The following is a 27,773-nucleotide window of genomic DNA, read 5'->3' on the forward strand; positions in this document are numbered from 1 at the left end:
TTAAAGTGTGAACATGACATGAACCCGAACAAATTTGTTATGTTCTTCCTCTCTTCGATATTTGAAAACTGAACAAATAAGTTTATATGTTTGTATTGCCATAATACTTTATATGTGTTCACTGTGCAAGTGTGTGTATTTTATGTTAATTATTCAGTTGCAGATAAACGGTGACATTTATGTCCCCTACCGGTGAAACCGGAGGGTACTTATGGTTTGCGCTCTGTGTGTCCGTCAGTTTGTCAGTCAGTTAGTCAGCCTGTAACACTTTTTTGGATCCTGCGAAAAGTTTAAAAATTATGGTTTCTATGGCAACACATAGACTAGAAATACTGCTGAAAATGGTGGTTTTCTGGATCATGCGATAACTTTAAAACTTCTTCATATTTGTTCATGAAACATTACACATCGATAGATGGCACATGGACATTATGCACGTCATTTCATTGTGTCCCTACGTCAAAAATTTTGGCTGCTATTGCAACAAATAAAAAATTCTGACAATGGTGGAACTTCTGACAATGGTGGAGCCGGTAGGGGATATTTGGCAATAGTCTTGTTTAAAATAGATAAAAGAAGCACATAATGTTCACGAATCTATGTCATAGTTATCATTAACGCATACTTATGATACTTTTCGAGTTTGGGTAAAAAATACCCACATTGTAAAATTAAGTTTTTTATTTTGTCTAGGGATGATGCGATATTACGGAAAATGCGAATTTTTCGAGTTATCGTTTCTGTGCCATTACAATTTGTATAAATTCGACTTTTGACTGCGTATTTATGTAAGAAAAACACTTGGGCCTTATACGCACGTAAACATCGTTTTAACCTAAACAAGGATATCTTTATTAATAATGATATTGTCGTCTTACATTTATCAAACTTATTGGAATACCGGATTACATTTTAGATTAAAATGCATTGTTGGTATACTTAATTGATTTCTCATATAATCACTGCACACAAAACATGTTCCGTTTCCACATCAACCCTCTTACATGGTTGTTTTGAAAAAAATCACCAAGGGTAAGTGGTTATAAGTTTTCACATTGTTTGCAAGTGTTGCCTTCTTTGTGAGTAAGATAAACAAATAAGATATGCAGTGCATATTGAAAGTACACTCAAGAAAGTCATGCATTAAAATCTGACGATGTTATAGATTTTATAACGCATTCTCCAGTATACGATACTTAAGAGGCAACGTTATCATTAACAATTTCGTCGTCACAATAGTGACCGCGTTTTCCTGAAATTCTTCGACCTGGCATTAGCTTCGGTGATGCATATACGTTTATATTTTTGGAAAGGTGATCGGATATTGTTGTTCAAAAAGAAATATAAATTATATTTGTATTTTTTTATTGTGTTGTTTAATCCACGATTCGCCTCATGCCCCCTTTAAAGAAACTAAAATGATTTATATCGATCTTTCAAATGGCATAGGAATACAAGATTTCAATTGTCAAGCAGTCTGGAGCTGAATTCAAGCACATTCTAAGAATATTTTAAGGCTATGGTAAAAAATAAACATTTTAAGCACTCCATATTTTTTTAAGTACTTATCAAGGTAAATCTTTATTTTCAAGCACTTTTTAAGGTCTGTGCGAACCCTGTTAAGGTTGAAAATTGTATGATCCTGTTTGTCAAAAGGTCTTAGATTATTTGTGTTGATTACCAAATAAATTATATGTTATTGTTTACCATATAAACTGTTCATTGGTGAACTTTTCATGTCTTGAAACATGTTTTATAAAGTTTGTCAAAACATTTAGCCATATAAATAAACCACTGATCATGTGTGTTCATTTATTTATTTATTATGACAGGCTGGTAATATATAACTTTTGTTGATGTAGCTCATCAAACACATGATTGTGAAACCCATTTACATGTAAAATAATATTGTTGGTTGCTATGGAAACATTATTTTGCATAAACTTCTTTGTTGATCTAATAAATTCGATTTATATGAAAATGTTATAATGTTTATTTTAGCTGATTTATAGAAGGTACCTTTTAATGCCTTAAAATTAATGCATGTTCATCTTTGTTTGTTCTGAATTAGAAGTACATGTCGTTATTATTTGTGTTTATTTATGCAGGTTTTACTATGTGGGTTTCGTAAACAAATTGTAGTTAAATTGTTTGTCAAATAATGTTGTTCTTTTTCATGTTTGATATGTATGCGAAAGGATTTACTGATAAAATAAGGTGTTTTTGCTGTTCAAAACAGTAAAAATCGATATTTTATCTTTTTGTTGCCTTGGTAACCATGATTACCATCAGCAAAATGTCTGTACATTAACTTTTTTACCAGCATATATGTATGGCACTTTTAAATTCCATGTATGATGTTTACGTTGGGCGAAGTCTTTGAAATAAATACACTTTAAAATATGTGGATCTTTTCTTTAAAAAAGGACATGTTGCACTATAACTCAACCTATTTTCTTAGATTCTTTTTGTTACTATGTATTAAATAAATATCTTGTTGAAACAAAGATCATTTACTGTAAGCAGTTTTATCATATAATTGACAAAAACGTAAATATTAAGTTTTTTCCTGATATTAAGACAATTTTAATGAAAATAATCTATTTTATGTAAATTCGTTACCATAGAAACCACTGTGTTCAAATGTTTGTTTTTGTTTGAACATAAAATGTGAAAAACATGGCCAGTTCTTCTAATGCATTGATTCTATGTGTGAATGCTATACAGTAAATGCATGTATACTGTATTTACAAAAGAGTTTGTTGTCAATGTCAATTGATATAGAAAACCATCATTTAGCTATAAGATCGTATAAATGGTGCATGTGTTCAAAACTCAATATTTCAATAACTATGAAAGTTAGAAACCTAAAACTTTAGATTTGACTTATGCTTGCATTCATCTTTAAAAAAAAATGACAAAAAACGAAAATGTGAATTTTCCTCCTTTGTACTGATTTTTGTAGACTATGACACACATATATATATATATATATATATATATATATATATATATATATATATATATGTAGTGTAAAATAGTAATACATATTTAAAAAGAAAATAAGAAATAAGGTCAGAATAGTGTAATTATTGCTACATTTGTAAAACAATACGCATAACATTGTGTGATCACTATGTACTAACCCCATCCATGTGCCATTCTCACAAAATATGTTCACGAAATATGTTTGTTTCGTGTTCATTTAGATTAACTCTTTAAAATGATAAGTGTTTTGTGTGTACTTCAACGCATGTTGTTGTTTATTTATATGTATGTTAGCGACGATGAGCTATACATGCTTCAAGTAAGTATACACGCTTTTGTCATGTGTTAAATTGTAATAGCTCTATATCGATAAGATGATGTTACAATAACAAAAAATAGGCAAGAAAAATTATACTTTAAAGACGAATTTCATAAAATGCAGCAAAGACGTTTTAGTGCACGGAGCCGATTGTGACGAAGATATTTCGTAGAGATTTTCCTACGATAAACGTCTTTTTATTAGGATCGGAGTTAGTGTTCATGTGTCGTATGAATAGATATCGTTGCAGGAAATTATCAAAGCGCTGACGGCACTGAAGTTGTTCGCTGTTGTATCATCTTAGACGCAACTCAGTTTTCAAAAGTGTGTTATAGCTTTTATATCACAAGTGTGAAATGAACACACCCCATTCAAATTTATAAAGAGTGTGTCGTAAAGCACAGGTTGAGATGTGTTTTGTTTTCAAATCATTAATAAAAAAGATAATTTAAGCTTCATTTTGGGAAAACAGGGCTTTATGCATATGCATTAATTGTCATTCCCAATACCAGAGACTGTCTTTAAACAAAAAACACCATAAAACCATGTGTCGTCCTTAATTAGCTAGCGCGCATTGCAAAGGCTAATCAGTGTGCACAGGCTAATCTTATTTGACATGCATTAAGCCCCGTTTTTCTCTAAAAGCAGCCAATATGTACATATTTCAATTATACACACTAGACTGTAACAATGTCGTCTTACAAGCTGTAAAACACTATTGATTAAATACACACACTGCAGTAGTAGAGCAGACTGCTCCTAGCATTCGTCGTCTGCATAATTTTACTGCAGGTAGTAAGGACAGGCAGTGGTTATCGTTCCAAGCGTATCTTACAGCAGACTGACTTGCAGTTATCGTTCCTAGCGTAGCTAAAGCAGACAGACTTGCAAAACTGCCTCTCTACATTAGTTGTTAGCTAACGCTCACAACTAAAAAAAATCCGTAAAACTAAATTTAGATTCATATCGTACATACATGATATACATGCTGGCGAATTTGACTGTACATACATTTTCGATTTGAGAATTAAATATATGGCTTATTTTTCTTTTTTCGACACATGTTCTTGTTATTTTACATTGAAATATATGTATGATATAAAGTCAGTAAATATTTGACAAATTTGTGCATACTCACTTTAAAGGGAACGTCAACCATGAATGAGGCGTATTTAGGTGGGGGGCTAGTGGGCTAAAGCCCCCCCCCCCCCAGCTGGCTAGATACGATTTAAAAAAAATGAGCCCCTTAAAGTTTCAAACATATCCACTTCTGTATTTCCTGTCATATGACCCTAATTAAGCCATAAACAGCTGTCGATTTTTGTGATTTAGCCCCCAGGCATGTGTACAGACGGTCTAACCTTCGCCAGCTACACTGCACGCTTCATTGACTGTAAGTGATAAACTGCGCTATTTGATTGGCTGAAAGAGATACATTCAACTAATGAAATTCATCGATACATTTACCTATAGGTAAATGTTTACAAATGGCTGCCGCATGGGAATTGTAAAAAATAAAATCAATCTGTAGCAATGAAGGTAGCGCACCCTTAATGGGCACATATCCAAATATAATCTAATAAATTATTTTCTTTATCAGCATCATTTCGCTGAACTACATGCAAATTTGTAGGTAGGCTTTCCATGCTTTAAAAAAAAATATACCGATTTTTTCAAATCCACCCCCACGCTCGCTCGGCTTTGTCCAGTTTATTTTCACCCCTGGGGTATATAAAAGTTCCATAATTCATTCAAATTGCCAAATATGGGCATGCAGTTGGTGTGTACTAGATGCATTAAAGGTGTTTAATGTTTTAAATAGATGAAATAAGTATTCTTTTACAGACATTTATTTTTAACAAATTTTTATCTATGGAAGAGCTGCCATGAAATGTTAGTGATTTAAGCCAAGTAAAAATTGGGTCGGTTAAAAACAAAGTGTCATAAAATTCAAAAAAGTATTCATTTAAGTTATATTTTAAACTTAGTTTTTATAGAAACACTATATACAGCAAAAATACCAAGAAATAGAGAGATTTGCCGTTTACTTTTTGAAATAAAAATAAAAATGCATCCTGCATCATTCGTATTTTCAGCAGTAAATCACCCAATTTAGTCATAACGTTGTTTTAATTTTAAAAATTAAAGGATGTGCATAAAAAATTCAACATATTTAACAATATATATAGCTTATATGCTATATTAAATCAAATTACGTTAGAAAAGAAATAAAACGCGTCGCAAAAAGTGTGCGATGTCGGCAGGATTAGAACCTGCGCGGGAAGATCCCAAAAGATTTCTAGTCCATCGCCTTAAACATTCGGCCACGACAACTTCACATTAGTGCAAGCTTAAATTAGATATCCATAAGTAAATAGGTTAAAAGGCTCGTCGATCTTTGAAGAAATCGCGAAATCGTATTTTTCAGATGATATTTGGATCAAAGTCAATATTTATTGTGAAAATCATGTATTCTAAAGGAATTACGTAAACATATATCAAAATTCGAAGTTTGAAAAAAATAAATTGCATCTCTCAGAAATAACCGATCATTGAAGATCGGCACTGATCGTAAAATTAATCGCGGGAAATCATTAGGGGTGCGCTACCTTAAAGAGTTTAGACGAATGCAATGGACAACCATCATTAATTTTTCGGTAAGTTTCTTTGATAAATTTAATTGGTATTAGCTCTTGAGAGTGATACTCCTTTTGAGTAACAAGTTATTGCAAGTGAAATTCAACAGCACACTTAATGAATGGCAATTAATTTGTTTTGGTTTTTTACAAATTGGACTTACTGCTTTGAAGTTCATCCATAGCTATTTAAATTAAAAAGGACTCAAAAATGAAGAATTACTTTGCTAGTATGAAACTAAATAATTTTCAAAATGAAACGCCAACAGGCAACACTTGAATCCATTTGGAACAAAAAACTAATGCACCAACTGAAAATGAGTCTGTTGCTACTATCAGGTACTTTCCAAAAACAATTATTGTGTTCAAATTGTACTTTTTAATTTTATGAAAAGAAAATTTATTGAAAACTTTGAAGTCATTAATAATCTTCGATTACTTTATCTATTTTTAGCTCTCCGGCACCTCCGGCACCCTCAGCAACACCCACTAATGACATCAGTGTGCAAGCTCAACAACATGGTCAACTTACTGACTAGGAACGTGACACTCTTCTCTCTACCAACTGGAAGCCCTTAGAAAAACACGTGTACAAGAAGACGCAATTCGGCAAAACAAATCGCACATTCCAGTCATCCTGGCTCCTGAAGTAGGCTAGATGGAAAGGTGTAACCAACACACCTACTACCATTCAGGGCTCTGTTGAACATTGTGATTCCCAGCTGTACCGAAAGATTTACAGTGTTTTGTCCATATCATGTGGGTTCCCTGTCACATCATGCGAATGTGAAAGGAGTATCAGTGCCCTAGGACTTGTCAAGACAAAATTAAGATCATCAATTGGTCAGGACAGGTTGTCCGCTTTGTGCCTGCTTTCCATTCTTAGGGACATGAACATTTACATTTGTAATGTTGTACGTGAGTTTGATAGGAAGCAGCCTAGACGGATGGATCTTCCTGACATCATGTCTGAGTTGTAGATTGTAACCAGTGATAGTACTAAGAGATATATGAATTATCTAAGTGATAATTTCTGAGAAAGTACAAATATCATAACATTAGTTGAATAGTTGTAAGAACATACCTGTGCATATATTTTCTTGTATTGTTTTTGTTACAAAATGACAAAACATTTGAAAGAACTTGAAATAAAGAGTGTTTGCTTAAAATAATATTTTTATAATTTGTAAAAATGATTATCAATGACTTTGCCTTATTTGACAGTTTTTGAACCACAAGACTCAACAAGGTATACATAATATGATTACAACCGAATTTGATAAATATCCACCCATCCAACAGGGTGACCTAGTAGGATATCTAACAAGGTAAAATAGGAGGTCCACCCATCTGACACTGTTAAAAAATTTCTGGTCATACCGGTATGTTTTCCACCACTTTAGTGGTTTAAGAGACATTTGATTCACCCCTGTGTGTCTGTCTGTCTGTGTGTCTAACACACTTGATGTCTCAACTCAAGTTCTTGTTTGTTTTTCACGAACTTTTATCATGCAAAATGCTAATTAGATAGCAGGAAATTGCATAATTTGAAGGTGCCATTTCAAATATTTTTCAACAATAGGGACCCATCCCGCACCCTCCCGGTTGAGCCCCCCCCCCCCCTCCCTCTGAAAAACTTCTGGATACGCCTCTGGCTTAATAAAAAATAAATAAATGACAAAAAAAGAAAAGTTCTAAAATATCGTATATTTTACAATTATTTGTTTATATTAATTAAAATATTACGACTGGTATATTCCATTACTTGAAAAAAGTTCATATTTTCAGTATATTGGGTAATAAAATTAATGATGATGTAGTTTATTCGCCAGACCAAGCCTCTGTTAGGGCCTCAATAGATAAAATACACGAAAGTCATGGTATTAAATTACTTGATCTGTGTAAGACCACTACGCTACGCATTATAAATGGTAGAATAGGTTTATTAGTTTATTTAAGACTCATCCACAAACAAAGATCCGTGACGACGTTAAGCATGCGTCTGCAAATGCAAAAGAAGATATAATAATGAAAACACTCAACGTGAGTATGACAGCGAAAGCAGTACTTTAGACATTGTTATAAGAAACCTACCACACTCACGCGAGGAAAAATACTCTACATAAAGTGAACACATTGTTAAAAGATGGATTATTGCTCAACGTGAAAGCTGTGGCAGCCGAACGAAAGACGGTTAAATCAAACTACGAACATGGAATCATAATAGCTAAATGCAAAAATAAGGACGAACTTGATAAAATCTTGAAAGCTAAAGTGTCATTAAAGCACAACAGAACATACAGCAAAGTGTTTATCGAAAAATCGAGAACAAGGTCAGAAAGAGGTCAGAAAGAGAAGCGATTTCTAATCTTGCTACGATTGCGAATCTTATTGGTAAAGACAAGGTAACACTGCGCGGAAACAAACTGGTTCCGCGACATGACGCTGACAACCGGAACGACAGTCGGGCGGAAGTACGACGAGACACATATAGACACGTTACCCGCGGAACAAACGCCCACGAACACAGACAAACAAACACTTCTGAACAAACAGGTGCGAGACATGGGTCCCGTAGGGGTGACGACCGTGGCCTACACCGGAAACGGAAGAATAAACAAGGGACACTACTCCATAAATGAACGGCGCCCCTACAGAGAAACAGCCCACCGGCGCTATTAGGTGACATGCGGGTTTTGGAATCCAAATGGGTTTAATAAAAAGCAGTCATCTGAAAATTTTATGCTCAGAAAATCATGCATTGATAATTTAAATCTAGATATCGTCGGGATCGCCGAAAGTCATTTAAAGAAATCCGAAAAAATAACATTGGAAGGGTACAGTTGGTATGGAAACAACAGAACCGAGACACATATGAACGCCCCAAAAGGAAGCGGTGGAGTCGGTATTTTTGTGAAAAATGTACTATTTGAAAGCTACCATATTAAGCTGTTAGATAAATCCTACGAAGGAATAATATGGATATCCCTAGAAAGCAAATATACCACGGAGAGTTTGAAAGTATGTGTCTGCTATTTACCGCCATCAAACTCGTCGAGACAGATAAATGTAAACGATTTTTTGGACACACTACTAGGCCAAATTTACGTCTTCCAAAATGAGACAATACTGACAGTGGTTGGTGATTTCAACGCACGTATCGGAGATACAGATGATTTCATTTCCGGAATTGACTCACTAGTACAGCGTGACGTAATTGACTATGTGAAAAATCAATATTGTGAACCTTTCATAGACTTTCTACTAAGTGCTAACTTGTGTATACTAAACGGAAGAAACACTACGAAAAATGACTTCACTAGCGTTTCAACGCGTGGATGTGCAGTAGTCGACTACTGTTTAGTGCCATACGAACAGTTACACAAATTTACGGACTTTCAAGTTTTGCGCCCATATCCTTTAGTATCAGAATCATTAAACATTAACAGCCTAAATAAACACATTTTTCCCGGATCATTCACTCCTGAAATGGAATATAAGTCTTACTACAGTTTAAGAAACGGTGACAACCCAAGACGACAGTAATATACGCCCAATGGAAAGCACACGATATAACAGGAAAAATATACCGGAGACCTTCATGATGGATATTAATGTCATTCAATTGATTCACAATACAATTTATTATTTAGAGATAAATCAACATGAGCAGGCGTGTATAGACAATTCATATGATGATTTCCTTCAAATACTCCGGAGTCAGATGGACATGCAACTTAATCCCAAAATTGTACCGTTATGCAAAACACCCGGTAAATCGAGGAAAAAAGCATGGTGGAATGAAGACCTCGATGTAAAATGGTCAAACGTGCGCATCGCAGAAAGGAACTTTACTTGCTGTAAAAATAGATCGCTACGGACCAGCCTTAAGCGCATTTATACACATGAAAGATCGATAATTGATAGGTCTGTACAAACTTACAAGAGGTGCCACTTAAAGGAACAACAACGTAAGTTACTTGAATCGTGTGAATCAAACAACTCAGAGTTTTGGAAAACAATCGGGAAAGTAGGTCTAGGATCTGAACGCAACAATAAAATACCAATGGAAGTTTAAACAGTCGATGAAACTTACACGTGCGAGTTACCAACAGTGTTTAACGAGTGGAAATCCTGCTTCCAAAAGTTATTTACAACCGATGAACATTACCCATTGAAACAAAAACCATGCGGCATCGGACCTACCCCACTGAATAGCGGTATTAGTATACTAGATGTCAAAAACGCAATAAATAGTCTTAACAAAAACAAATCACCAGGCTATGACCAGATACCAAGTGAAGTGTTAAATAACAATACTTGTTTAAATTACTTGCACAAATTATTCTGCGTATGTTTTGAAACAGGAAAAATCCCAAAATCATGGAAACACGGTATAATTACACCTGAATTAAAAGATCCTTCAACCGATGCACGGGACCCAATTAACTACAGAGGTATAACGGTTACTTCGGCCGTCTATAAAGCCTAGTGCGCTGTGCTGAACAAAAAATTAACAACCTGGGCCGAGGAAAACAATAAAATATGTGACAATCAAAACGGCTTTAGAACCAAGCGTAGTACAACTGATCATTTATCAACGCTAAGCGGCATACTAGAATGCAGAAAACGTAAACGACTATCGACATACGTCGCTTGCGTGGACTTTTCTAAAGCCTATGACTGAATACACCATGGACTGCTTTTTAAAAAACTATCGAGTTTAGGCATAGAAGGTAAATTTCTGGACGCAATTAAGTCATTATATGATTCCGTTAGGTGCGCGGTAAAACTGAATAATTATCTAACGGACTGGTTCGACGTGAACATCGGATTAAAGCAAGTATGTTTGTTATCAACGACCCTATATAATCTGTACATAAATGATTTGAGTGAACTCTTAAATAATAGCGGTGTAGGCATTGAATTAGATGAAAAATTGGTGAATCACCTATTTTACGCGGATGACCTTATATTGTTAGCAAAAAACGAAGAACACCTACAGCTACTGATCGATATATTATCTCAATGGTGCACGATTAACAACATGACAATAAATAACAATAAAACGAAAATCTTACATTTAAGAACAGCCAAAACATCACCGACGGAGTTTGTGTTCAAGTGTAACCAAGCAATTATAGAACGAGTCAGTCAATATCGTTATCTGGGCCTCGTTTTAACAGATACATTGGATTACTCTATAACCGCAAAATACGTAGCACAGTCAGCATCTAGAGCGCTAGGATTACTGATCTCGAAGTACAAAGCACTAGGTGGAATGGATTATGAAGCCTTTACTAAGCTATACGACACAATGGTGTGGCCAACAATCAGCTACGGAGCTGCAATATGGGGAATACAGGAATTCACATGTATAAATGCCGTCCATCACAAAGCCTGTCGCTTTTTCCTAGGTGTAGGGAGATATACACCAAACGCAGCAGTTACAGGAGACATGGGATGGACCCCACCGCACATTCGACAATGGAAATCAGTATTAGGACAATGGTTTCGCTTAAACAGAATGGACGATAACATACTTAAAAAACAGTGTTTTGACTACTTAACTAGACAGGGCGCACGACGAAAAAACTGGATCAAAACGATAATCTTATCAGTCAATACAAAACTGCAAAATGCCGCTCTCAGCCATGGACACACATACAGCAAAGCTCAACAAACGTCGATAATAAATAGCTATCAACAAGCCATGTTGAACGAATTTAAGCTTAAATGGGAAGACACTGTTAATAGAGAACACGGTCAAATACGCGCAAATGGGGGTAATAAACTTCGGAACTATAGGCAGTTTAAAACAGAATACACTGTAGAGCCATACGCCAAGCGTTCTACGATAAGTCGAGCACAACGTAGTGCCTTGGCAAAATTCCGCTGTGGCGTTGCACCTCTTCGTATAGAAACAGGACGGTATGGAGGTGTGCCAAAAAATGAACGATATTGTTTTATCTGTAAGACGTGTGTCGAAAGTGAAGAACATGCCCTAATGATATGTCCGCTATATGAAAATATAAGATCCAATTTAACAGAAAGTGCTCTTCTGGTAAACCAACATTTCAACACATTAAACCCAAGAGAGAAAATGAACTTCTTGCTGTCAGATGACCGCATCATTAAACCCAGTGCCAGAGCCTGTCATGACATTTTAATGAAGCGACGTAACCACATGTATATATAATCCACTTAATGTGTGCGCATAGTCAATTTCGTATCAAATAATAATATACATTGAACTACATAATTTTCTCTTACTGTATTGTTTGATGATATATATTTTTATTTATTTTAAGAAAACTAATAATTTTAAACCGAATTTCATCAGGATCTTTTTTATATTTCTAACAGTTGTATTTTTTATTTATTGTAAAAACACTTATCATTTTAAATCGAATCTCCTTAAGCATCTTTCTTTATATTTCTAACAGATATGAAAGATTCTATGTTGTATATAATCGTTGAACATTTTTTAGAATTTTTAGAACTATCGTCTCTCGTAACTCTTTTAGAGTGGTTTTGTACATATATATATTATGATTTTGTACTGTTTTATTGTGTTTTATGTAAAAGTGAGACGCTAATAAACTATTCTCTCTGTCTGTCTGTCCACATTTCATCATAACATTTATAACAATCAACGATACATAGCATGTATAAAATGTGGCCATTCTTAGAGAATTATAAGAGACCTAATATAATATATTACACTTATCAAACTAAAATGTATCTGTTTAAGGTTTTATAATTATTATGTCCAATTTAAAACTATACTACTTAATATACATATTAAAAACTTGATTAATTTCTGCTAATTTAGCCATTTAGGTATTTGTTTAAAATGGTATTAAAACATGACTTTAGAGTTGATGTTTTTATGTAGATTTAAAAACTTTTTTCTGTTAAAAAAACAGTATAAAAATATAATATATTTATTTTCCCTTATAATATATGAAAAGTGTAGATAAGCAGAAATTTTCAGATATATCATACGACTTATCATTATCATAAAACAAATTACATGCAGCATATAGATTAAAATATGTGATTCAGTTAAAAGATCTACTGTACAGAGTATTATTTACTATTTTCAGTAAGTTACAGCAGGCTTTGGCCAAAGTTTTTATCATATCTGGATGGGTGAACGAAAACTTAAGTTTATCTCCTTCACACAAAATTGAGAAGTTAACATCAATATGCTTGGCATTATTAATTAATATTTGTCTATCATATTCATAAATAGGACATTCTAACAATACATGTGCTTCAGATTCTACATTAGATAACCATCATAGACATAATCTATCCTTTTTTGGAAAATTTTCATAACGTCCAGTTTCTATTCTTTAGGCGATAGTTGTCTGTCTGTGTGTCTGCCTGTCTGTCTGTAAATACACGTTTTTGTCGAATAACGGAAAAAATCAATTTCCAATCGTTATCAAACTTTACTGTATGTGATTTTAACGAATGGAGCTTTTACGCTCCATTGCAGTTCTCATTGTATTGTAATAATTATTCCTATAGTTACGATACTTTTACTGATGTTAAATTTCATTGGGGCAATTCATTTAAAGATGAAGTTCGTTCAAGAATTATTTCACGTCTTCCAATTTTTTATGATATTGTTGAAAATATCGATTGTTCAAGTAAACTGCCAACTAACACAGCTGTAGAAAAATTCACTAATACAATCCGTAACGTTACGGATCGTTTGTTTATTGAGGTCACTTGACAAGATCGGGAACGGACGTTTGTTTTCGCGCTCTCATAAAAAATAAAAAATAAAAGGTGTTTTGGTAAAACAATAATGGTTAAAATGTCAATATTTTTGTTGCAAGTGATGTATTATCGTGTGACAATATAAGATTTAATGCCAAAAAGTCAAGGAAGTAAGCGAAAAGATCGGAACAGCAGTGGGAATAATGGTGGTGTAGTAAACAAAAGCAAACAGTGTAAACAAAGAGGCCCGTAAAGTGAGTTGGACACACCATTAAGTGGATTACTGAATCAAATTAACTCTGTCCTATATGGCAGCGGTACAGAACTTAGTCAGACGATGGATTCTTGTGAGGTGTTTGTTGGTGGGGGTGCAAGTGTAGTTCGGAGGGAAATGGCGAGTGACGGGGGGACAACCCTTCATAAATTCCCTAACTGAAACAATACAGTTGTTGGAACAGCGCTTGATATCCATGAAAAAGATACTAGACGGTCGCTAGAACAGAAGGTGTCAGATTTTGAAAAAGAAATTCGAAAGGTATGGGTTACGATCGAGGACCGTGAAAAAAACAACTTAGGAGCGCGTAAACCGACTAGAAGACAGGGTAGAGCTCGTCGATATGGTTTCTATCCTGATGGGCACCAGGGTCAGCACCTGGAAAGGCAGCGCGACGAGTTGCATGAAGAGGTCACCTACCTCCAGTCTCAGTCAATGAGAAACAAGAATATTGTCAAGCAATGTGGACCCCTACCGAAACTCCACCATTGTCAGATTTTGTTTTATTTGTTGCCATAGCAACCAGAAGTTTTGACGTAGGAACAAAATGAAATGACGTGCATAATCTCCATATTGCCATCTATCCATGCTTCAAGTTTCATGAAAAAATATTAAGAACTTTTAAAGTTATCGCAGGATCCAGAAAAGTGTGACAGACTGACTGACTGACTGACTGACTAACTGACTCACTGACTAACTGACTCACTGACATACTGACGGACACACAAAGCGCAAACCATAAGTCCCCTCCGGTTTCATCGGTATGGGACAATAACCTCGTATTTACGAATATTGCAGAGGACAATTCGTCAGGTACTGAGACAGCAGAAGTGACGAAACGGAAGCTTAGGGAGCATATGCAGACAGCACTGAAGCTCTGTAAGGATATCACAGACTTCATTAGGTTTGAAAGAGTTCACCGTTCATCTGGCCACCCAATAACCGGTAAAAATAGGAACATTGTGACCAAGTTTACAGAACAGAACAGAACAGAACATATTTTATACATGTAAACTTTACAGTTTTTTGTGTTATATATATATATATGCATACATATAATAATTAATACAACAAGATTATACAATGAAGAATGGGTCATTATTTAACAAATTTATTTAACAGGATGAACTTATATACAATCAATGTTCATGCTTATTTGGTACAATGATTAATTTCATATGGTAATAAATATGTATTGTTGGAAAAAAAAGCTTATAATCAAATAACTAGCTGTTATTGTAATGTATTCTTTCAATAAATAGTCTTGAGTCTTGTATACAATGACCAGTGTTATAAATCCGTCAATGCTAAGTTGCGAATTTTAAAAGCTTCAGATATATATTTACTTAACATAAACAATTCTGATTTGTTGTTTGTATTAAACAGTTGTATCAACTTAAACATACTAGGTCTATTTCTATAATAGTGTTTTAAATAAATTGGTCTTAAATGAGCATATGCTGTACATTTAAACATCAAATGAAATTCGTCCTCGATCTCATTGGTAGAGCAGATTTGACAAATACGTAAATGTCTATCTTATTTTTCGTATCTACTAGTGTGTATTCTCAAGTTATGGGAACATATCCGTTATTTCGTAAATACATCTCTGAGATCTCTCGACACAATGAGATCTAGATAAGATTCAAATCCATGTGACAGGTTAAGTGTTTTATACAAAGTTAAAACTCCACTATCTGTAACATTTTCTTGCCATTGTTGCAAATATTCATCAATTAGCCTTTGCCGAAATGTACAAATAAACTGGTTGGTATTTATAGGTATGTCACTACACCAAACATAGTAAAAACCGTAACGTGTAAGAAGGTTCTTAACTTTACTAAACCAATTCGTTCTATTTATACTAACATCGCACACAGCATCTTTAACAACTGACTTGGTAATAATGTTATCACTATCCTTTAACTTTAACCAGTATTTTATAATACGTACATATCGGTTTATATACAATGGGTATCTACCCAGTTCACCGTATACAGCTACATTAGCTGTAGATTGTAAAACACCAAGCGTAGCTTTTCAAAATTTTAAATGCAGCCTTTCTAACTGTGATGATTTGGTAAACCCCCATACTTCACACCCATACGTAATAATAGGAGAAACAAAAGCATCAAATAACTGCAGTGCTACTCTTGGTTTACATTCGTTTTTTTTCAGATTTGACAATAAATTATTCAATGCTTTTAAGCCTTTTCCATATAACGTCTGAGAATTAAGATTAAAATTACCCGTGTAGTTCAATGTAACACCTGAATAGTTAAAGTCATTAACAACATCCAAGTATTCATCAGCATATATCCATTTTTCATTATGTTTTAAACCACCTCGTTTGCGAAATACTATAACTTTTGTCTTCGCAGTGTTCACTTCTAATCCCCATGGTTCACAGTAATTATGCAAATGATCTATTGACAATTGTAAATCTTCTGGGGTTTTACCAATAACAACCATGTCATCTGCGAATAACAGAAGAATCAAACACATATCCTGTATAACTATACCTTTGCTATTTCTATTTTGCAAATACATTTCTATATCTTCTACGAAAAGAGAAAACAAGATCGGGGAGATTATCTCCCCTTGCCTCAAGCCAACTGCTATATTAAAGTAATCAGAATAGTTTTCGCAATGTCTAACACATGACTTAACAGATTGATACATGCTGCGTATTAAACGCAACACTTTACCATCCACGTTAGCTTTATACAATTTTAACCATAGGGCATTGAGATAAATCGAATCAAAACAACGATTCATGTCCACGAAACAGCAATACAAACGTTTATTCGAATTAACATAATTTTCAATAATTGAGTGCAGTACAAATACTGCGTCTACTGTCGATCTACCCTTTCTGAATCCAAATTGTGCATCAGAAATGGTGTTATTTTCTTCGCACCATTTTGATATACGTTGGTTTAGTACACATGTAAACAACTTAGCAAAATTACTTAATAGTGTTATACCTCTATAATTTTTTATATCAGACTTGTCGCCCTTTTAATGTAAGGGAACAATAATACCCTTGGTCCATGCAATTGGGAAATTTCCCGTGTTCAAAATAAAATTGAATATTACTGTAATATGACCAGCTAAAATATCACAAGCTTCTATGAAATATTCATTTAATAATTTACCTGTACCTGGCGATTTCCTTGTTTTAATTAATTTAATAGCTTTACAAACTTCGTCATATGTGATTGGATTATCTAGCTCTCCAAATGTATTCGAAAAATCATTAAAATCGTAATTACTATTAAAATCCTCAGCTTCAACATTTGAAGCCTGGTTTATATCAGCAAACATTTGTTCAAAATGGTTCTTGAAATCTTCAAGATGTATATTACTATCGTTATTATTTGATTTTTGTGACCGAAAATATTTCCAAAAATCTTTTGGTCTACTATGTTTCAAATTTTCAAATTCCTTACAACGTTTGAATTTAAAAGCTCTGCGTTTTTTTAAAACAATGGTTTTATACAGACATTTTAATCTACATAGTTCAACTCTATATATATCACTATGCGAATTATTATACACATATAGGGCATTTTTATTCAAAAGCTTAGCCTCTCTTCAGTCATGGTCGAACCATTTATCTGAGTCAGATATGACACATTTTTGAAACTGTGGGTACTTTACAGTATGCTTAACGAATAATGGATCTGCCACCTCACGTACAATTTCCGTAAACCTATTTACCATATAATCAGCCTTATTATCGCAGTGTTCATCAGCATTATCAACTACATTGTCAAAATCTGCCATTTTACTTATCAGTCCCTCGCGAAACGTATTTTTTTCTTCATCACTCCACTTTAAACGTTCAATTGTATAAGGATCTTCTTAAACAACATGCCTATTACAAACAATATCAAATGACAATGGGGCATGATCACTGAAGTTCATGAAGTCATTAACAGAGAAATTTTGAACAACCTTAAAACTAGTCTCACTAAGAATTAAGTAGTTGATCACGCTAGATCCATTCCTATTAAAACATGTATATTTACCTAGTCTAAAGTCTGATCCTAATCGGCCATTTGCAATCCTTAAACCGGTACTTTTACACATATCTAACAACTTATTCCCGTAAGAGTTATTACCGCTGTCCATCGAATATCTTTGTAAGGGGGTGTCAATTATATAGTCGTCAGAATCAATATCAGGTATATATAAATCACAAATGATACCGTCTGATTTACAAGCAGTTCTAGCATTAAAATCTCCAGCTATCATGACTATGCCTAATGATTGATTATGGTTAATATCCTCTTCAAGAATCGTAAATAAGTCTGCATCAAACAAATTAGCAATAGGTGAATTGTCACTCCACATATAAACTGCAGAAAAATATATGTCGTTCTCATTATTAAAGAAGTGCTTATCCAACTTAAACCATATTATTGTGTCATGTGTATTTTTTACAATCGATATTCCGTCCTTGATGCTATCACGCACATAAATTACAATTCCACCGCTGTTTCGTTTAGCATTCCTGTGTCTATATTTTCTATACAAATTATGACAGTGATATCCTGAAAAATCAATTTTGCTATTTTTACCAGTCCAAGCTTCAGTTAAAACTATTACATCATACTTTGTTATAAATGAAATAAAATGTGGGTCCTCTCTCTTGGAAGTACTTAAACCATTGCAATTCCAAACTAAACAATTTAGCCCATCCGGCCCGCCCTACGCGTCTTTTACTGGTCTACCCTCAATGTACAGAGTGTCGTTAGACACCCAAGCTCTTCGTCCGGCCTGTTTCTCCTCCTTGACCCTCTTGAATAATCGCCTCCTCTTCGCCGCAACTTCCAGTGGGAATTGTTCTGTGACGTAGAACTGTGAACCTTTTAAGTTCTTGCTGTTACCACGAACCTTCTCCCTATCGCCGAAAAAACAAAATTTGCACACAATGCGGTGGCGCTGGTTATTTTCTTCCCGGCTGTGACTCTGCCCTGCTGATTGATTTTGCTTCTGGCCCATCTTTCCAGGATTGCGAACGTGTTCGTAGGGAATGGAAGCAACTCATAGGTACCAATTACTCTATGTATGAACAATTCCCAAAGGCGGTATCTGACAAGCGCCGGAAACTTGTCAAACAGATGAAGGATGCTAGGGACAAAGGAAAACGTGCGTTTTCTATAATACGACACCTTATACGTGGACGGTAAACCAGTCAGGGACCAGGGGGACGAAGTGGGTGAATTTTCAATTATCTCGTGGAACGTCCATGGAGTTATAAAAGTGAAATAACAATCATCTGATTTTGTTAATATTATCGCTTCTTCTGACATTTGCTTCCTTAACGAATCATGGAATAATTTTAATAGTAATATTTCTTTAAATGGTAACGCAACACACAACTTTTTTAGGAAATTGAAAAACCGTAAAGCCAAAAGGAATAGTGGAGGAGTTATTTTGTTGTATAAAGATCATTTGAAAGATGGCATTAAGATAGTTTGAAATTACCATGACACTATTATTTTGATTAAATTAGATTACCTGTTTTTTAATTTTATTGAAGATGTTTATCTGTGCGGGGAAATTATTTTGTGTGAAGAATCTCCGGCCAATAATTTTGTTAATATTGATTAGTTTGATACAATGAAAATGATGTTTCTCTATTTAATTCGATTTTATTCCGTATGATTGTGTAAATACTTAATTTGATGACCCTGGCTATGCTCCTGATTGTACCCCGTAGGGCCTCGGTCGATAATGTTCTGAATAGTCACGGTTATAAATTGTTAGACCTGTGCAAAATCTACATCCCTACGTATTGTAAATGGTCGTAAATTTTATACTAGTAACTACACATTTTGTTCAAATCATAATTGTTTTGTTATCGATGATCTTTAAATGAATGAACGTCACTGTTCATTGATCAATGATTTAAAGTAACAATCACGCTCAAAAATATCGAATATTTCGTTAAATAAAGCTAACCCATAAAAAAATCAATGTTCTTTTTAGCAAAATGCAAAATTTCAACGTTAGATGTTGTCTGGTAGAATTGATTTAACGAGATACAAAATGCTCGTTTTTTTGTGGCCACAAATAATTCCATTTATATCTCCGTGAAATATCCGAACATTTACGGGCGAACACGAGATTGGATACGGTAAGCGTCGGAAGCATGACGTAGCTCTCATGAATAATCATTCTGTGAAATCCAAATGAAGTCTGGGTAACTGGAACTTAGCGAATTCGAAAAATGGCTTGTATAAATTATGCAAATGAACGCAACCCGAATGAATCCGATCCTGACTCGAAAGCGAAAGAAGATTACATCGTGGAACGATATTTAGATATTTAGATGCTTAAAACTTGCCGAATGCTTGTAATATAACGTTTTTACATCAATGTTTCTTGTTTTTAGGGTCTTCCTATTGTAATTAACCATCGTATGGTACTACTTGTTGTCGAATGTTTTTATATAGCATAATACAGTAGCCGTATGTATTGGTGAGCGTGATAGTGACTTTAACTATTAAACCTTTTAATGAATGGAGTGACCACGCACCGTTGCGTTTTTCATTAGTTTGCCCAAAACCTGTTCAGACCGATACCTCACAGTAGGAAACTAAACCCAAGTGGAACAATGAAAACACTGAACGCTTCTGATCCGGCGTTATTGGTTGTTTACCGCGTTTTAATAATACTGTCCGAAGTATTGATCCTTTATGTAAGGACTCTATTAACAAATCGGTCGAAGATTTTTCTGAAATTTTAAAATCCGCGGCTAATCCATTTTTTTCCAAGTGCTATTTTGTAAATAATAAGCCAATAATACAATAACACATTCAAAGAATACTTTGACAATTTAAGTAGTGTTCTATCTAACTGTTATTATGAAGAAGCAGAATAGTTTTGTAAACACCACGATTTTAATAATTTAATTGGTTGTAATAATGAACTTGATCAGCCTATCACCGTCAGTGAAATTCACACTGTATTTAAATCGCTCAGACGTAATAAAGCACATTGCAATAACCAGTTATAAAACGAGTACTTCATGGAATGAATTTATATCCTTGCTTGTCATTAAATATGTGATATCTTTAACGTGATTTTAAATTCAGGGGGGGTACTACCCAGATAGCGGATGGAAGGTTTGATAATACTTCAACATATAAAAGGCAATAAAACCAACGTTAATAATTATCGTGATATTATGCTTGTAAGTTGTTTGTCCAAGCTATTTACTACTGTACTCAATAAACGAATTCAAACGTACGTGTTGTACGGACAATAACAGTGTTTCGGATGCTCAATTCAGATTTCGGAAAGGGCGTTCAACAGTAGACCCACTTTTTATTTTACATTCTCTTGTTCAAAAATATCTAAATGAAAATACTAGGCTCTATATAATTAACGTTGACATTATGTAATGTTTTGATTCTATTTATAGAAATTCACTTTGGCTTAAAGGTATAAAACAGGTATTGATGGTAAACTAATAAGAATTGTTAAAGACATGTACCAAAACGTAAAATCTTGTGAAGGTTTGTTCTTTTATTATTCCCCCGGATCGAATAATCGGGGGTATATTGATTTTGGCCTGTCTGTCACTGTATGTGTCGGTCATTCTGTCATTCTGTCCAAAATTTTTAACCTTGGTCATAACTTTTGAAATATTGAAGATAGCAACTTGATATTTGGCATGCATGTGTATCTTATGGAGCTGCAAATTTTGAGTGGTGCAAAGGTCAAGGTCATCCTTCAAGGTAAAAGGTCAAATATATGGCTTCAAAGCGGCACAGTAAAGGGCATGGTTTTTCTGACCAACACATCTCTTGTTCTAAATATGTCAACTACGCTGTTTGCAAACAACAAGGGGATGTGATGTCACCTCTTTTGTTTTCATGATTTGGTAAAGATTTAGAGCTTAATTTGCAGTATGACATTGACGCAGGCTTAAGTATTGATGATATAATTGTGATTGTGTTATTGTTTGCTGATGATATGGCTATTATAGGTAAAACCCCTGAAGAAACTCAGAAGCATTTAGATCTTTTCTTTTCATATTGTTGCACATGTGGTCTAACTGTAAATATAACAAAAACTCAACTAATGGTTTTCCGAAAACGCGGGGCTTTATTAGCAAACAAAAAAATCGGCATATAATAGTCAGCCAATCGAAGTTGTTGAGGAGTTTAATTATCTAGAGACTGTTTTTAATTACACAGAAAACGTTTGTTAAATGATTAAAAATCTCAATGAAATGCCTTAAAAGCTTAAAATGTTCTTTTTTTGCAAATGCAACGACTTTGATCTCTCGCCAAAAACTTCATGTCAATTATTCGATACATTTGTCACACCAATACTTCACTACTCTCGCGAAGTTTGGGGTTATACGAAATCAAAAATGTAAAAAATTACTTAGAGTAAGAAGCAATACGTGTTCTGCTGCAGTATATGGTGAACTGGGCGGATATCCATTGTATATCCACAGATACATCAGAATAATTAAGTATTGGTTTAAAATTAAAGACACTGATAATATTATATTAAGTGTTGTTTATAACAAGGCTCTTAAAGACTGTATAAATGGAAAGAGGAATCGGGTAACAAAAATTACTGACTGTACATATATGTTTTATAAGCCTTGTTGATATTTTTTTAATTTTAAATAGATTGCGAATAATAAGCATGTATTTAACACAAATCTATGTCATCATTATCATAAACGTATATGTATGATACTTTCCGAGTTGATGTAAAAATATCCTCATTCAAAAATTAAGTTTTATTTTGTTTAGGAAATATGTGGTATAATGGAACATTTGAATATATACACTTGACAATCAGGCGCGTTTGCACGTGGGATATGAGTGGTTTCATCTTTTTGCAGGTGAAATGATATGATTCTAATTGTGTTTCAATTTCTTCATTTTAGATGGGTTGATACACCAAAAGAAAAAAAAAATAATTTATAAATCAATTGGTCTCGTATACAATTTCAGGAGCGCAATAGCGCAATCGGCATGTTGCAGGCTACCTTCCCCACTTGCTGAAGCATCCAATCATCACGAATTAATGATTTTATCGTTTGCTTGTACACATTGTAGTCAAATGATCACATGCACAATTTTAAATCAAAATATTAACTCATAACTGAGATATTTAAGTTTGAATTAATGCTGCGTTCGAAAAGTCATCAAGTGTAGTACAGCGCGCTATATAATTCCAATTTAATTTCAATTTCATCATTTTAGGTGGATTTTTACACCAGGAAAATATAACATTTATAAGAAAAACAATATGGCTCGTTTCATCGCAATGTTATAGGCTGGTCGGTCATTAAGACGTGCAAATTAATGCGTTTTTCATTTCACGTAACTATTTAACGATATACGATTTGAGAATTTTACTTTTTCGATGATTTTTTAAATGTGTGATATGATGTTCTATTGTCGATCTATTTCAATTAAATTTACTTGGATTATTGGATGTGTTGAGTCCAAATTTCATCAAAATCCGTTCAAAAATAAAGAAACTATATCGATTTGAATACATGTTGCGTGTCTCCAAGTGTAATGTTTGTATAAATGCGATTTGTCGAATTATATTTATGTGCGAGTACTAATTGTGCGTTATATGCACAGAGAAGTATTTTAACCTATACACTAGTATTTATATTAATTTGAAATTTCGATAGGTTTGAGCAATAATTAATGTGTCGTTTCGGCTTGAAGTCACCCCAGGGTGACATGAATCGGCTTGAAGTCACCCTAGGGTGACAAGAATCGGCTTTTAGTCACCCCCGGGTGACTTCAAGCCATTTCAGGTCGACAATGACCCAATGAGTCTTATTAAGTGTTTGTTTTTGAAAAATGTCACAAAGGGTAAGTGGTCATATGTTTCCACTTGATTTGTTAGTGTTGCCTTATTTGTGACTGTGATATACACATGAGATATGCGGTGAATATGGAAAATGAACTCCACAAAGTCATGCATTGAAGTCGGATTATGTTATATATTTTATTACGCATTCTCCAGTATACGATACGCAAGAGACAACTTTAGTAGTAACAATTTCGTAGTCCATTGACATCACAATCGTGACAGCGTTTTTTCTGGTATTCTCTGAACTGGCCTTAGCTTCTTTGATACAACATGTTTATATTTTGGAAAAGGTGATCCGATATTTTTATTCAAAGGAAAATTTATGTTTGTTTGTATTTTTATTTTTTTATTGAGTTCAAAATAAGTTTAAGTTCGGAAGGTCCGTTCAACTTCAAACCATTTAATTCTCTTTGCATTGACCGTTCCAAGGCGGTGACCCCAGCTTTATTCATATTTTGTGTTTATGTTTGTTTGTATTGTGCTGTATTGTGCTGTTTTGTACTGTTTGGGCAATCGGTCACTTGCCTTAAATAAAGGACCAACTAATTGTTTTTAATGAAAATTCAATACTGCTCCAGCAGCTGGAGTTTCACTTCTTTATATTAAATGTTAATTATTGGGAAATGTATTTTCTCTCATTTCTTTTTGATTTTAATTGTATTTTTATGAACACTTAACTAAATTATGAAACACCAATCGCCAAATCTGTGATTTAACCCTAAATGCTTTGCATTGGACATTCCAATCGGGTGACCTTAAGTTTTGCTGATATTTTTAAGCTTGTGGTACTACTTGGCCTGTGCGTGTTGTATAAAGTGATTTTGTGTTGTCCAAAATTTACGAAATTAGTCACCTACCGTACGTAAATAACATTCACCGTGTTATAACAATATCGTAGTGTTAAAGTAATATTTATTTCATACTGGTGCAGCTAAAGCTCATTATATTTTTATGTGTTTCAGATATATCTGGCCTGTGTTTAATTTTCCGGATGGTTGCTTGTTATAATGATATGATAAATATTTGTTCATTTATAAATATATATTTAACGGCACTCAACACTCGCTTAAAATGAACGCTTTATTTATTTAATTCCTTTGATAACAATTTAGTTCATAAAGATTTTTAGAAATAGGTGTTAAAACAGTTGCATATAATTGTATGAAGGACATCATGATCGTTAATTTTTTATTCGTCTGAGTTGCAACATATTTTTCTCAGCGACGACAACATCCGCAACAACAGTACGCTACCAAGGCGATGATAACGACAAGACCAGCACCACTGCCAACGATTGGTACCCATCTACAATGAAAACAAGATCATGTTTTCACACAAATTATACTAGTTCGGTTTCCTTAGTAAAAACTTTATGCAAGTAACCCTCATAGTTTAAAGAACAGTTTGTAAAACCATTAGCACGTCACTTAACATTATTAAGCTTAAATTACATGCTATGTATAAACGGCACTATAAATAGTCGATTCATCTTGATCAACTCAACAGATGTAAGCTTCTGTACATGAATTTCTATGTGAGTTACCATTTGTTATAAGTAATTGTTGATGCTTACATGTGTTCTTCTATCCAACTTTTCACGCACGACACCTGATCTCTATCGTTCGCGGAAACCATTCTGGACTCGTCATTACAACACTCTTTACGTGTTTTGAAAAAGTTGTTCCAACAACAGTAGTTTGCGCACAATTGAGGCGGGTATTTTTCTCCCAAAATGTTGTACCCCGTGCAACACTGGAAACCATCGCATTCATTGACTGCAAAATGTAGAACATAAGTATAATGCACGTGTCTACAAATATGTTTAACGCCCGACTTAATTTGTTATAATATATACTATATCATGCTCTTTTAATTTAACTCATGAAGCTCCAAACCTTTTGTATTTCTCATATCATACAGTGTGATAATACAAATATAACTGCGGTACGTAATTCGCGCGTGTAAATTTATATTTCCTACTTAATTTATTATGCGATAAATAATTGTGATGAACAATATAATTTTCACAAATCTATCATCTGATTTAATGTGCTCATCGAGAACTTAACAGAAAACATTGTTTGAAGCCGACCAGCAGAATCGGATCTGAGATTAAATACAAGACTTTTTGGAGCATACGGATATATGTCTACTTAAAAGTTCATTAAGATGTAATTACCAATACTTAATTGTTTTCATTTTCTGAAAATAGTTCAGTAAAATGTTTTAAACTATACTAATTCATTATTTTCGTTTTCTAAAATTATCGCAATGAGATGAACTAAACAATAATTGTTATTACACGTTAACTAATTCATTATTAACTGACGTTTCGAAATCTACGACGATATACCGTAAAACTCAAGTATTTGTAATATGAAATGATAAACATATCATATCACATACGACAAACACCGAATTTAACTTACCACACTATTTGCACGTGTTGTTTAGACAAATATTTATTATATTAAAACGAAATAACATGTTTCTAAATAAACAACGATGCACAAATTACACGAAGCGTTAATTATGTTATTAAAGTAACAATTATTACAGTATACTCACCAAAGATGACAAGCAAAATCACCACCAATACTGCTATTTTCCTCATATTTTATTTCACAGCGTACGTTCTTCTTCAACAATAGTTTGCGATTGAATGTAGAAGATAAACATTTCAGTAAGGCGAGACAGGAATTTAAATTAGATACGATTGTCGTAAAATGAGGATATGAATCATAACAGGGTTGAAATTATCGATAACCTCACCCATTTTTAGAATCAAGTCGAAACATGCACACTCGCCTCGTCGGATTACAAAACTAATATCACTTACGCTCATCTCTAAGGCGGGCATTTCGTTGTCGAGGGCCTCTGTGTCTCTGCATGGACGACACACATACGTTACTTCACCGAGACGCATCGCCTCCCTGTATGCTGTCTGGGTTATGCATGTATTAATACAAACATTAAAAGCCCAATATAAACACCACAAGACTTAATATATTAATTATATTTAACAATATCACATAGAATAAAACATTTTTATTTCTTTCGGTTTAAGTCTTCCGCATTCAATATAGCTAGTTTTATATCGTTAAAAGTTAAGACACTATTTTAAAAAGTTATTATCGTTAGGTGAAAGACAGATTATACTTTGTAGTGGTCAGACGTGTTTTGGGGGAGCGGGCTAAATTTAGGATATCAAAACATTGGATTAACCAAATAACGTATATTTTATATCATAAGAAAGTGAATTTAACGAGCATTATTGTGACATAAAATGTAAATATAATGACTGGTAGAAATAGAAGAGAAAAGAAGAAAAGGAGGGAAAGTGATTCGGATTCAAGTGAAAATAAACGAACAAATATTCAAAAAACGCCTGAGGGATTAAATTCAATTAGCCAGGTTCTCAGCGAGGCGAGTGCAGTTTTGTATGACGAGGGGATTAACGTTTCAATCAGCAACCGATTCGAGCAACTTGATAACGTGAGCGATACTTACCCTGATCCAGTCATAACTATGGCAGGGCGTTCGAGCCATGACGAACCCACAAACTCGGACATTGTAGCAATGCTGGGGAGAATCGATTTAAAACTTAAGGATATGGATAAAAGTTTGAAGCGTATTGAGTCACTCGAGATAAAAGTGGATAACTTTGACAAGGAGCTAAAAAAGGTATGGTTACACCTCGAAAAGTTTACGAATGAGATCAGTGATAAAGTAAACAGAGTTGAACATAAGGTGGACTCAGTAGATATAGAGTTAGAGGGTGCCAGGAGAAGGATAGCAGATCTTGAACGGGATAAGGATAAGCTCAAAGAAGACATGAATTATGTGCAGTCCCAAAGCATGAGGAACAATTTAATTTTTGGAAATATACCGGAAGTGCAAGACGAAACACCTGCCAAGACAGAGCAAATTGTGCGAGAATTTATTG

At 34.1% G+C, this 27,773-nt stretch overlaps 1 protein-coding gene across 1 annotated transcript; it reads right to left on the reverse strand.

The window, feature by feature from the left end:
- Window positions 1–24,893: 24,893 nt before the first annotated feature.
- Window positions 24,894–26,561, reverse strand: LOC127877719 (uncharacterized). The gene is made up of 3 exons (XM_052423854.1): window positions 26,396–26,561; window positions 25,401–25,602; window positions 24,894–25,132 (listed from the first exon to the last, which is right to left on the reverse strand). Exons 1-3 carry the CDS (start codon window positions 26,439–26,441, stop codon window positions 25,045–25,047), a joined length of 336 nt encoding a protein of 111 aa, XP_052279814.1. The 5' UTR covers window positions 26,442–26,561; the 3' UTR covers window positions 24,894–25,044.
- Between the last annotated feature and the right edge of the window lie 1,212 nt (window positions 26,562–27,773).

The sequence above is a fragment of the Dreissena polymorpha genome, chromosome 4 (assembly GCF_020536995.1).
Source record: "Dreissena polymorpha isolate Duluth1 chromosome 4, UMN_Dpol_1.0, whole genome shotgun sequence".
NCBI classification, from domain to species: domain Eukaryota; kingdom Metazoa; phylum Mollusca; class Bivalvia; order Myida; family Dreissenidae; genus Dreissena; species Dreissena polymorpha.